Here is a 13,538-nt window from a genome sequence, read left to right on the forward strand (position 1 = left end):
CTTTGTGACCTGTGTACCTGTACACCCAGATCCCTTTGCCTATCAATACTCTTAAGGGTTCTGCCATTTACTGTATATTTCCTATCTGCATTAGAACTTCCAAAATGCATTACCTCACATTTGTCTGGATTAAACTCCATCTGCCATCTCTCCGCCCAAGTCTCCAATCTATATCCTGCTGTATCCTCTGATGATCCTCATCGCTATCCGCAAATCCACCAATCTTTGTGTCGTCTGCAAACTTACTAATCAAACCAGTTACATTTTCCTCCAAATCATTTATATATATTACAAACAGCAAAGGTCCCAGCACCGATCCCTGAGGAACGCCACTTGTCACAGCCCTCCATTCAGAAATGTACCCTTCCACTGCTACCCTCTGTCTTCTTTGACAGCCATGATGTGGAGATGCCGGCGTTGGACTGGGGTGAACACAGTAAGAGTTTTAACAACACCAGGTTAAAGTCCAACAGGTTTATTTGGTAGCAAATACCATTAGCTTTCAGAGCGCTGCTCCTTCGTCAGATGGAGTGGAAATCTGCTCTCAAACAGGGCACAGAGACACAAAATCAAGTTACAGAATACTGATTAGAATGCGAATCTCTACAGCCAACCAGATCTTAAAAATACAGACAATGTGAGTGGAGGGAGCATTAAGCACAGGTTAAAGAGATGTGTATTGTCTCCAGACAGGACAGCCAGCAAGTCCAATTAATGCTCCCTCCACTCACATTGTCTGTATCTTTAAGATCTGGTTGGCTGTAGGGATTCGCATTCTAATCAGTATTCTGTAACTTGATTTTGTGTCTCTGTGCCCTGTTTGAGAGCAGATTTCCACTCCATCTGACGAAGGAGCAGCGCTCCGAAAGCTAATGGTATTTGCTACCCAATAAACCTGTTGGACTTTAACCTGGTGTTGTTAAAACTCTTTCTTTGACAGCACCAGGGACCCGAGTTCGATTTGTGTGGAGTCCCCGTGTCTGCTTGTGTTTCCTCTGGGTGCTCCGGTTTCCTCCCCAAAGATGTGCGGGTTAGGTGGATTGGCTGTGCCAAATTGCCCCTTTGTGTCAGGGGGACTAACTAGAGTAAATGCATGGGGTTATGGAGATAGAGCCGGGTGGGATTGTGGTCAGTGCAGACTCGATGGGCCAAATGGTCTCCTTCTGCATTGTAGGATTCTAAGATTCTTTGTTCGCTAGGGTCCTGGTCCCGGTGCTTGTATGTCTCGTTTTTGTGTCAGAATACGTATTTGCTCTTTTGTTCTTATTAACGTTGCCTGATACAGTATCTAAAGGTCTTGCTTCATCAATGAGGGTCTGGTTGTTTCAGGTGAGTTCCTGACTCTATCACTTCATTAAGTTCTGCGAATGTGTTTTATGCATTCCTGACTTCTACTGTTTTATTAAGTTGCTATTGGGGGTAGGACTGATTCTGTGTCTTATGTCTCCCGTATTAGAGAGTTCCCAGCATGCTGTGGTGTATTGGCCAACTGTCTGCTGGTCTGTTTCATTTAATTTTTTATAGGACTGCTACAACAACACCTTGGGGTAGCACTGTGGGAGGCCGTTTAAAATATGTTAATCAATTCACCCACCACTCCACTGTTCGACGCCCAAAAGCTCCAATAGCTGCAGCTGCGAGACAGGAAACAGATGCATCTGCTTGATAATGTTTGGTGTATACAACCCAACCCACCCCAACCTTCCCCTGTCCAATGAATTTCAAAAATATATTATTGAATCCGATTAGACAATTTAGCTAACTGCAGATTGATACTTAAGTGACCAAAATCATTTGTCTGGCACAAAAACCTGAGCTGAAAATCAATACTGATATGTTTCAATGGATTTGCTATTTGTCAAAATTATAATGAACACCACTATGGCAGTCTCCACACTTTAGCAGAAATAAAGATGGTATGAATGTTAAAACAAGCTATTTTTAAAAAAAACCTCAAAAATCATCGATCAACAAGGGCAAAATATTGCCTTTATATAGTACCTTTATGTAATAAAATGTCCCAAGGCACTTAAAAATGTCATTAATAGAAAACCTTTTTTGACACTGAGTCACATGAGGGTGAACAAACAATTCTTCAAAGAAATAGATTTTTAGGACCACCTTAAGGGAGAGAAAGTTAGAGAGATTTAAGGATGGAATTTCAGAGCTTACAACCAAGGCAACTGAACACAGAGTCTTCAGTGATAGAGTGATTAAAATCAGGGTGGAACAAGATATTAGATTTGGAAGAGGGCAGAGAGAGAGAGTTCAGGCCATGGAAGGATTTAAAAACAAGGATCATGACGTTAAAATTGAGGCACTGTTGGATCAGGAGTCAGTGTAGGCCAGAAGCAAAGGGTGAATGAGACTTGGTGTTAATTGAGATATTAAGTATCAGTCTTGGATGAGCATTAAACTAGTCAAGTCCAAAACTGATACTGGTATTAATTTAGAGTCTATTGTGTTGAAACATCTGTAATAATTTTTTGTATGCAGTAGGGAAACATCGAATGGAATCTTGACAGCTCCTTTCTGCTTTTATCTTTCAACTAGCTGTTCTTACATAGCACCTTTAATGTAACAAAATGGCCCAAGACCACTCACAGAAGGGTTATATGAAGCAACATTGACACAAAGCCACGTAACGATACATTAAGGCATTTGGCTTGGCTAAAAAGGTAGGTTTTAAGGAATGTCTTAAAAAGGGGAAAACAAAGCTAGAGAGACAGAGATGTTTGAGGAATTACAGAGCTTAGGACATTGACGGCTGAAGGCGTGACCACAAATGGTGGAGCAATTAAAATTAGGATGCTAAAGAGGCCAGAATTAGATTAGCATAGATATCTCAGAGGCTTGTGGAGCTAGAAGGGATTATAGCGAGAGTGAGAAGCAAGGAGCAAGGCCATTAAGTGGTCTGAAAACAAGGTTGCGAAGTTTCAAGTCGAGGTGTTGTTCAACTGGGGCCATGTAGGTCTGTGAGCATAGAATAGAATCCCTACAGAGGAGAAGGAAGTCATTCGGCCCATCGAGTCTGCACCGACCACGATTCCGCCCAGGCCCTATTCCCATAACCCAACATACTTACCCTATTCATAAATCAACGGGCCTTGATGAGAGGAAGGACACAGACAGCAGAGTTTTAAATGACCTCAACTTTGCAGAGGTAGAATATGGGAGGCCAGTGAGGAATGTGTTGGAACAGTCATGTACAGACATAACAAAGATATGGATGAGGGTTTCCATGGCAGATAGCTGAGGCAAGGGTGGTGTCAGGTGATGTTGTGGAGATGCTAATAGGTGGTTATAGTGATGGTGCAGAAATGTGGTCAGTATCTCACCCTAGGTTAAATGTAACGCAGTCATGCATTACATTTAGTAACCCTGACTTGGCTAGTCATTTGAATCTTTTCCAGTGGTAACTGTAAATGCAGTAATAGTGGATTAAAAACAAACAATATTCACCACCCGCGCACACTTTTGGAATGGGCATAGAAAATAGCAATGCAGGGAAGTTTCTCGCATTTTCAGCTGATCCCACTTTTCTCTAACTTTTAAGAACATAAGAACATAAGAAATAAGAGCAGGAGTAGGCCATCTAGCCCCTCGAGCCTGCCCCGCCATTCAATAAGATCATGGCTGATCTGAAGTGGATCTGTTCCACTTACCCGCCTGATCCCCATAACCCCTAATTCCCTTACCGATCAGGAATCCATCTATCTGTGATTTAAACATATTCAACGAGGTAGCCTCCACCACTTCAGTGGGCAGAGAATTCCAGAGATTCACCACCCTCTGAGAGAAGAAGTTCCTCCTCAACTCTGTCCTAAACTGACCTCCCTTTATTTTGAGGCTGTGCCCTCTAGTTCTAGCTTCCTTTCTAAGTGGAAAGAATCTCTCCACCTCTTCCCTATCTAGCCCCTTCATTATCTTATAGGTCTCTATAAGATCCCCCCTCAGCCTTCTAAATTCCAACGAGTACAAACCCAATCTGCTCAGTCTCTCCTCATAATCAACACCCCTCATCTCTGGTATCAACCTGGTGAACCTTCTCTGCACTCCCTCCAAGGCCAATATATCCTTCCGCAAATAAGGGGACCAATACTGCACACAGTATTCCAGCTGCGGCCTCACCAATGCCCTGTACAGATGCAGCAAGACATCTCTGCTTTTATATTCTATCCCCCTTGCGATATAGGCCAACATCCCAATTGCCTTCTTGATTACCTGTTGCACCTGCAGACTGGGTTTTTGCGTCTCATGCACAAGGACCCCCAGGTCCCTTTGCACAGTAGCATGTTGTAATTTTTTTCCATTTAGATAATAATCCAATTTGCTATTATTTCCTCCAAAGTGAATAACCTCACATTTGTCAACGTTATACTCCATCTGCCAGATCCTCACCCACTCACTCAGCCTGTCCAAATCTCTCTGCAGACCTTCTACGCCCTCCACATGATTCACTTTTCCACTTTTAACATGCATGTCAGTCATTGTCATCATTAAACAATGTAACCCGTCTCCTCAGTGGTCTACCATTTAACAGACCAGCCAATAGTTACAGTTACATCTACTTAACAGTTTATGGAGTCAGTGGATTTTAGAAATGGTTTTCTAAACATGTCATTTTTTCAAAATAGCGGTCACATTTTTATTTAATCAGATTCCATAGTTATCAAAATGAGCCTTTTGCACCTTTTCTGCTGAATTTAACTTGCATCTCTGGCATTGTTATGTTTTATTACCTGGAATGAAGCATTACATTTTCCACAAGCTTGAAATTATCAATAGAAAGGAACTTTGGAATGTCGATAATATTGCATCCTGATACAGACGTCTTGATTCTAGCAAGATAAATTAGCACCAAATATGTATTATATTGTGTGTATTTTTGTTAAGAAGTATATTTAAAACAGTTGTTTTTACTGATGCTGCAGATCACGTTAATCCTTTTTAACTCGACCCTTGAAGTCATCCATGGCGTTGAAAACACCAAAATACTGTCCAAGAAGAATTCCAAGTTTCACGGGAAGCAAACTATTAAAAAAAGAAGTCCGGTGACTACATTCAGATTTTATGCGAGCAACAATCAAATAAGAAAAAGTAAAACATTTCATGACTAACTTGGAATATATTTATCAAAGCCATAATTAAAACAGTAAAATATACAAAATGATTGGGTAAAATCATTTTTGCAAAATTTGTCTTGTTTGAATGGCAATCAGTCCTAAACTTATTAACTTTGACTATTAACTATGTTGGAGTTTGGGCCTAAAGATATTAGATTCTATTAGCTCTGACTATAGACCTCACTTTCTTAATGGTTTTGCCTAAATACCAATATCAGTATAGCTTAGTACGTGGCACTGGAAAACTGGGCGGAGAAATGGCAGATGGAATTTAATCTGGACAAATGCGAGGGGATGCATTTTGGTAGATCCAATTCAGGTGGAAGCTATAAAATAAATGGCAGAACCATCAGTAGCATAGACACACAGAGATCTGGGAGTACAGGTCCACAGATCCTTAAAAGTGGCAGCACAGGTGGAAAAAGTGGTGAAGAAAGCATATGGCATGCTCGCCTTCATCGGACAGGGCATCGAGTATAAAAGCTGGCAAATTTATCTTACAGTTGTATCAAATGTTAGTTCGGCACATTTGGAATACTGTGTCCAATTCTGGTCACCACACTACCAGAAGGACGTTGAGGCTTTGGAGAGAGCGCAGAAAGGCTTTACCAGGACGTTGCTTGGTATGGAGGGTATTAGCTATGAGGAGAGATTGAATAAAACTGGGATTGTTCTCCCTGGAAAGATGGAGGCTGAGAGGCGACCCGATAAAGTTTATAAAATTATGAGAGGTATAGATAGGGTGAACAGTTGGAAGCTTTTTCCCAGGGCAGAAATGACAATTACAAGGGGGCACAAGTTCAAGATAAGGGGGAAAAGGTTCAGTGGAGATGTGTGGGAGAAGTTTCTTTTTTTTTACAGGAGGATGGTGGGGGCCTGGAATGCACTGCCAAGTGAGGTGGTTGAGGCAGTTACGTTAGCCACATTTAAGACATATCTTGATAGGCATATGAACAAACTGAGAATAGAGGGATATAAGCGGTTGGTTTAGATAGGTAAACGTGATCGACACAGGCTTGCTGTGCTGTACTGTTCTATAATCAAAAGGTTATAGGTTTAAATGTAAATTTAAGGTCCAATCTCAATCTGGGCTGACCCCTGATTACAGCATTGAAGAAATGTTGCAATGTGCTGCCCTTCAGAGGAGTTACTGAGACTTGCTCAGGTGTTCACGTAGATGTTAAGATCCATCTCAATCTTCAAGGAAAACAAAGTTCTTCAGATATCCTGATTAACATCCCTATGAAAGTCAAGCTAACTAGGCATTTTTTCTGATTTCTATTTGTGGGATCTTGTGCACTAAATTGTCGCGATTTGTCCATAACAGTCATGAAATATCACAGTAATTATTATGCAAAGTATGCTTATTTGAAATATTTGAGAAATAGTATGAAATCAATAAAAAATTAGGCTTTTCATTTTTAATGGCAGTCAAATATTCTCAGGTGAAATAGTAATCACATAATTTTCTATGAGTCATTCACTTACCAAGGACACTGTTTTTATAATGAACTTTATGAAGCAGCGAGTTTAATTTCTCCAAAGTACATCTTTTTAATCTTGTGCATTTCTAATTGGTCAGTTTGGGAGCTTGAGTTTTTTTTTATTCATTCATGGGATGTGGGTGACATTTTATGTTTTACAGTCTTTTAGTACATTTCAAGCAGGTGTCTGTCGTGGTTGGTTTCTCTCCAATCTCATCCCATCCATTAGACAGACTTCCTATTTCCTTGACTGCATTCTCATTAATCTGCTTACCACCCAACTTGCTTTCTTGGCTCCCATGTGGATAGCTCACCATAATAAATTAAAATTGATGGAAGAGTTCATGGGGGAAAACACTCTGGAAATTATTTCAACACTTTATATCGTGAGGGCAGTGAGAAAAGTGGGAGGGGTTCCAACCTATGGGTCACAACCCCAAATGAGGTCACAGAGGTCACATTTGGGGTCATGAGCTGCCCTCCTCCAAGGCAAATGTAGAGAGAAGACTGGCCAGTCTGGAGACTCTGGCATGATAGCCCTGGAACCACTTGAGCAATGCCGCCAAACAGCAAGGGGCAGACATTGAGCCCAAGGCACTGTTGAAATTTAGAAGCCGCTTTTAAAGGTGAGTATCAAGCCAAGCTCCACAGTAATTCTCCTGACCCCAGCACAGATACTCGCATGTTAGAGCACGTAATGACTGAGTTTGAGAAAATTGCACCACTGGAAGTTGTACGAGGGGCTGAATAAAGAGGGTGAAAGGCTGGGAAATCATAGAAATCATAGAAACCCTACAGTGCAGAAGGAGGCCATTCGGCCCATCGAGTCTGCACCGACCACAATCCCACCCAGGCCCTACCCCCACATATTAACCCGCTAATCTACGCATCTATGGACTCTAAGGGGCAATTATTTTTAACCTGGCCAATCAACCTAACTCGCACATCTTTGGACTGTGGGAGGAAACCGGAGCACCCGGAGGAAACCCACGCAGACACGAGGAGAATGTGCAAACTCCACACAGACAGTGACCCGAGCCGGGAATCGAACCCGGGACCCTGGAGCTGTGAAGCAGCAGTGCTAACCACTGTGCTACCGTGCCGCTGGGAGCAGGCAAAATATGTCTATTCTTTATGCAAACATTGATATCCTACTAAAGCTGGCATTAGACAAAACTTGATGTAGAAACAAAAGACATTTTTAATCTACTGTGAAGGACCTGCAGCAGCTGGCAGAGAATGCACCATGATGCTGAATTTATGGGAATTCAAAGCAGACTGAATGCAGACTTCAGTCATTTGAGGACAGAGTACAAAATGAAACAGGTGCTGAACAACTTTCTCTCATGAAATATGCGATTGACAACACTGAGACTATGGGTACCCAGTTACATAATGTCATTGGTGTATTTGACAGACTAGATTATCACTTGGAAAGCATGTTGATGAGAAAAAGAAACATACTGACAGCTCTTTTACAGATCATTTGTCAACCAGCTGGGATGACTAGAACCAGCAGACGCCTCAAAAGAGTTGTTGGACATGGCTCCAGCTGTTGCAGGAACATTTCACGTGCCTTTCAGCCAGATGTCCAAGGCAACTACCATCCCAACAGCATCACAACACCCAACACAACCTGCACATCATAGTTGTTCCTCCCACTTGAGGACACTTTGACACAGCCTTGGATTACAGAGCAAGACAGCTACACTTCACCAGAGGAAACACTGATGTAGAGTTGAGAACACATAATTAGTGTAACAATGCAAAACAAATATTGACTATTTTTCTTCTACAGCACCAGGGACCCGAGTTCGATTTGTGTGGCGTCCCCATGTCTGCTTGTGTTTCCTCTGGGTGCTCCGGTTTCCTCCCCAAAGATGTGCGGGTTAGGTGGATTGGCTGTGCCAAATTGCCCCTTTGTGTCAGGGGGACTAACTAGAGTAAATGCATGGGGTTATGGAGATAGAGCCGGGTGGGATTGTGGTCAGTGCAGACTCGATGGGCCAAATGGTCTCCTTCTGCATTGTAGGATTCTAAGATTCTTTGTTCGCTAGGGTCCTGGTCCCGGTGCTTGTATGTCTCGTTTTTGTGTCAGAATACGTATTTGCTCTTTTGTTCTTATTAACGTTGCCTGATACAGTATCTAAAGGTCTTGCTTCATCAATGAGGGTCTGGTTGTTTCAGGTGAGTTCCTGACTCTATCACTTCATTAAGTTCTGCGAATGTGTTTTATGCATTCCTGACTTCTACTGTTTTATTAAGTTGCTATTGGGGGTAGGACTGATTCTGTGTCTTATGTCTCCCGTATTAGAGAGTTCCCAGCATGCTGTGGTGTATTGGCCAACTGTCTGCTGGTCTGTTTCATTTAATTTTTTATAGGACTGCTACAACAACACCTTGGGGTAGCACTGTGGGAGGCCGTTTAAAATATGTTAATCAATTCACCCACCACTCCACTGTTCGACGCCCAAAAGCTCCAATAGCTGCAGCTGCGAGACAGGAAACAGATGCATCTGCTTGATAATGTTTGGTGTATACAACCCAACCCACCCCAACCTTCCCCTGTCCAATGAATTTCAAAAATATATTATTGAATCCGATTAGACAATTTAGCTAACTGCAGATTGATACTTAAGTGACCAAAATCATTTGTCTGGCACAAAAACCTGAGCTGAAAATCAATACTGATATGTTTCAATGGATTTGCTATTTGTCAAAATTATAATGAACACCACTATGGCAGTCTCCACACTTTAGCAGAAATAAAGATGGTATGAATGTTAAAACAAGCTATTTTTAAAAAAAACCTCAAAAATCATCGATCAACAAGGGCAAAATATTGCCTTTATATAGTACCTTTATGTAATAAAATGTCCCAAGGCACTTAAAAATGTCATTAATAGAAAACCTTTTTTGACACTGAGTCACATGAGGGTGAACAAACAATTCTTCAAAGAAATAGATTTTTAGGACCACCTTAAGGGAGAGAAAGTTAGAGAGATTTAAGGATGGAATTTCAGAGCGTACAACCAAGGCAACTGAACACAGAGTCTTCAGTGATAGAGTGATTAAAATCAGGGTGGAACAAGATATTAGATTTGGAAGAGGGCAGAGAGAGAGTTCAGGCCATGGAAGGATTTAAAAACAAGGATCATGACGTTAAAATTGAGGCACTGTTGGATCAGGAGTCAGTGTAGGCCAGAAGCAAAGGGTGAATGAGACTTGGTGTTAATTGAGATATTAAGTATCAGAGTCTTGGATGAGCATTAAACTAGTTTTTCTTCTATTTGGTGATGGAAATTTTATTTGGGTGGCGCCATTGTAAGGTAATCAGTGCTGGGAGGGGGGCAGTGTGTACTGTTTCTAATTGTGTTGTAAAGAGTAGTCCTATTTGCTCTCTGGGTCTTCAAATAAAAGTAAAGTTTAATTATTAGTCACAAGTAAGGCTTACATTAACATTGCAATGAAGTTACTGTGAAATTCCCTTAGTCGCCACAGTCCGGTGCCTGTTCGGGTCAATGCACTTAACTAGCACGTTTTTCAGAATGTGGGAGGAAACCGGAGCACCCAGAGGAAACGCACACAGACACGGGGAGAACATGCAAACTCCACACAGACAGTGACCCAAGCCGGGAATCGAATCTGGGTCCCTGGCACTGTGTGGCAGCAGTGCTAACCACCGTACCACCCTAAATAAAGCAGGGACTAGGGAATGCTGCAAAATGGTCTGGATTATATACTAGTAAGGATGGTGAAGTTGTCAACATTTGGCATCATTACTCCTCTGAAACAGACACCGACTTCAGGAATCCGTGCTCCTGCGGTTAAACAGGGAAATTCAGAAGCTGTCAGTGATTCTACGCTTCTCCAGTAAGAGCTGTTGATAAATTCCACTTTTATACTTTTTGTCATTATGTAGAAACCCCAAAATAAGTTACATCCTGTTGAATGAGGCGTAGCTGGGTTCTTTAATGGAGCACTAAGTTCCTACTTATTGCTAAACATGCACATCGGCCTTGAATGAGCAATTTTACATTAGTTGAATGTCAAGTGTCTCTATGATTAAAAAAATCCACATTTTTAAACCTTTTTAAAAGTTTATGATATTGTGGCTGCCAGCTTAATCCCACATCACATCATTTGTTTCACTGATTGTTAAAACTTGAAATTAAAATTGAAAGGAGTCAGTGGTTTTACTTCCTTGCCTTCTGTCTAAGGAAATATTTCAATGTTTTTGGCTGCTTACGTTGCTTGATGATATCACTATTGCTGGATGCCCAGGAATCCCCTTGACTTGGCAGCAGATTCAAACTGAGAGCAGCAAAGGGGAAATTCACACAACAGAGTTTGCTACATTTTTTTTGATAGTTTTCTTCAAGGTTATCAGCAAGTGTTGTTACCTTGCTTCTGGGTCTGAACTCCATCTGATTAAATGCATCATGTTTCCAGATAATATTCATTAAGCTGCAGAAAAACATTTCTGAGGGTAGGAACTACCTAGTCATTTGAATCTTTTCCAGTGGTAAACTGTAAATGCATTAAGAATAACAGATTAAAAATGGATATGGAGCAATATCACTTCCTGTTCTTGTATTGGTGTTGACGCTTGCAGCCTGACTGTCTATTCCCAGTATTCTGCACTGAATATTTGGAAAGCCTGTCAGCTGCTAAAAGTTCTGGCTGATTCCAGTTACCGGCCTCATTTTGTTGCTCAGGATTGAATCTAGCATTGTGCCTGGCAATTAAAGAAACAATACTTGATGTAGTCTCACCACAGATTTTTGTTACACCCCTATCTACCCAAGAATGGTGAAAACCTTCCCTGGACTTAACAGTCCAGACATTAAAAGCCTAGGGGTAAATAACAGCTTCAACATGAAAATATTCAGAGGCAGTGGGGCTTATTTTCATTTTCTTTGTTTATTCTGTAGCCTAGCATTTAGTTTCAGAATTGAAAAATGTAAAACCATCCACTATAAATGCGGAATTCTGGTTTTTCTTGTGTTTAAATTTTCTATTTAAACTTCATTTGAAAAATGAAAAATTGTAAGCTATTCACTCACTGACCTCTCAGGTCAGAAGGGGGCAAGTGTGCATAGGAGTGGACCATGTTTTGTTCCATTCACAACTTCTCAGATAATGAAACCATCCATGTCCACATATAGCAAGATCTAGGCAACATTCAGGCTTAGGCTGATCAAGCCATGCAGCAGAAGTGCCAGGCAGTGACCATCTCCAACAAGAGTCTAATCATCTCCTCTCAATAGTATTATCATCACTAGATTCCCCCCAACATTAACATCCTGGCAGTCACAAATACTGTGGTACCAAGGACAGGTTCAAGACAGGGCAATCTGCAGTGAATAACTCCTTTCCTGTCTCCCCAAAGCCTTTTCATCATTTACAATGGAATACTTTCCATTTAAATGGATGACTGCAGCTTCAAATACACTCGAGAAGCTTGACACTATGCAGGACTAAACACCCTGATAAGGTAGAGGATGGGCTGCCAATTTAATCAGGCACAGGTTCAAGGCAAGAGGGGGAAAGTTTAAGGGAGATGTGGGGCGGGGGGGGGGGGGGGGGGGGAGGAAAGAGAGAGAGAGAGAAAGAAGAGTTTTTCATGCAGAGTGCGGTGGGTGCCTGGAATGCGCTGCCAGAGGTGGTGGTGGAAGCGGGCACATCAGTACCATTTAAGAGGCATGAATAGAGAGAGAAGAGGGATATGGACTGAGTAAGGGCAGAAGGTTTTTTTAAGTTTAGTTGGGCATCATGATTGGCGCAGGCTTGAAGGGCCATAGGGCTGTTCCTGTGCTGCACTTTTCTTTGTTCTTTAAATATTGATTCCATCCACCACTGTGCATTATGACCACAGGATTCAGCATCTACAAATGGACTGTTGCAACTCACCCAAACTACTTCAGCAGCACCTTTTTAACCCCATGTCCTCTACTACTTTGAAGGTTACGAGCAGCTGATGCATCACCTGCAAATTCTACTGCAAGTCACACACCATCCTGACTTGAAAATACATTTGTCATAACTTCTTCATTGCTGGAACAAAATCTTGGAATTCCACACCTTGTGGCATTGCATCTGTACCTAGAACACATGGACAGCAGTTCAAGAAAGCAGCTCACCACAACCTTCTCAGTGGTCAGCAATGCATGGTGGTTTTGCATGCCATGAGGAACTTTAAAAAGTAACTTTTTTGTTGCTTAATTAGATACAAAGACTTTCCTTATACTAAGCAACCATTTTTTTGCTGAGCGTAAGAGTATAAAACTGAAGAAAGCGAGCTCATGATCCCTGTCCATAAAATAAATGACCTAACAGCCATTCTTTTTGGTTTCACAAAATAATTCCTTGGAATAATTTAGTCACTTCATATGTACATCATCTGGAAAACAATTATGAAACGTATTACATGCGCGTGCATTCAAAGTAAATTAATTTCCATTTCATTCCATCTTCATTGCTGTGTTCATCAGGTTGGCAACTACAAGCTGTTTCTTATGATTGCAATTAAAACCCGACCAATCAGTAGTGCACAAATACAATATTCAATCATTAGTTCTTTGTCATACAGGAGCCTTTTTGTAGAAAACAATGTTATAAAAGCAGTTGTAATGGTAGCTATTCATCATATTGAAGAATTATGACTGCTTAAAAGACCATATAAAAGTGAAGAAAAATGCAGAACTACAGCATCATAGACCGAGATAAGATGTACTTACTTTCTAATAGCAAACAAAAAACTTAGGCTTCGTGGCATCACAAGAAGCACTTGTTCCCGTAAAATGGCATTAATAATCTTTTTGGCAGCATAGTTTGGATCTAAAATGGGAAGAAGATGTGGCCACCTGCACAGAAATGGAGTATAAATTATGAGGTAAATGCCTTAGTTCGATTGTTCACAATGTGT

At 41.3% G+C, this 13,538-nt stretch overlaps 1 protein-coding gene across 2 annotated transcripts in view; it reads right to left on the reverse strand.

Moving 5' to 3' along the window:
* Positions 1-1,962: 1,962 nt before the first annotated feature.
* sdr16c5b (short chain dehydrogenase/reductase family 16C, member 5b) overlaps positions 1,963-13,538 on the reverse strand; it is a 35,615-nt gene continuing 24,039 nt past the window's right edge. Inside the window, exons 5-7 of one of the 2 annotated variants that reach the window (XR_013498325.1) lie at positions 13,351-13,476; positions 12,524-12,715; positions 11,014-11,140 (exon numbers count right to left, since the gene is read on the reverse strand). Coding sequence is in view for 1 of the 2 variants with exons in the window: in XM_078216200.1 (XP_078072326.1) it covers positions 4,941-5,034; positions 13,351-13,476 (220 nt within the window). In the remaining variant the exon portion in view is untranslated. Of the gene's footprint in view, positions 5,035-11,013; positions 11,141-12,523; positions 12,716-13,350; positions 13,477-13,538 lie in introns of those variants that run through there. The other variant, XM_078216200.1, reaches the window with a different exon arrangement.

This window comes from Mustelus asterias, chromosome 7, assembly GCF_964213995.1.
Source record: "Mustelus asterias chromosome 7, sMusAst1.hap1.1, whole genome shotgun sequence".
Classification (NCBI taxonomy): domain Eukaryota; kingdom Metazoa; phylum Chordata; class Chondrichthyes; order Carcharhiniformes; family Triakidae; genus Mustelus; species Mustelus asterias.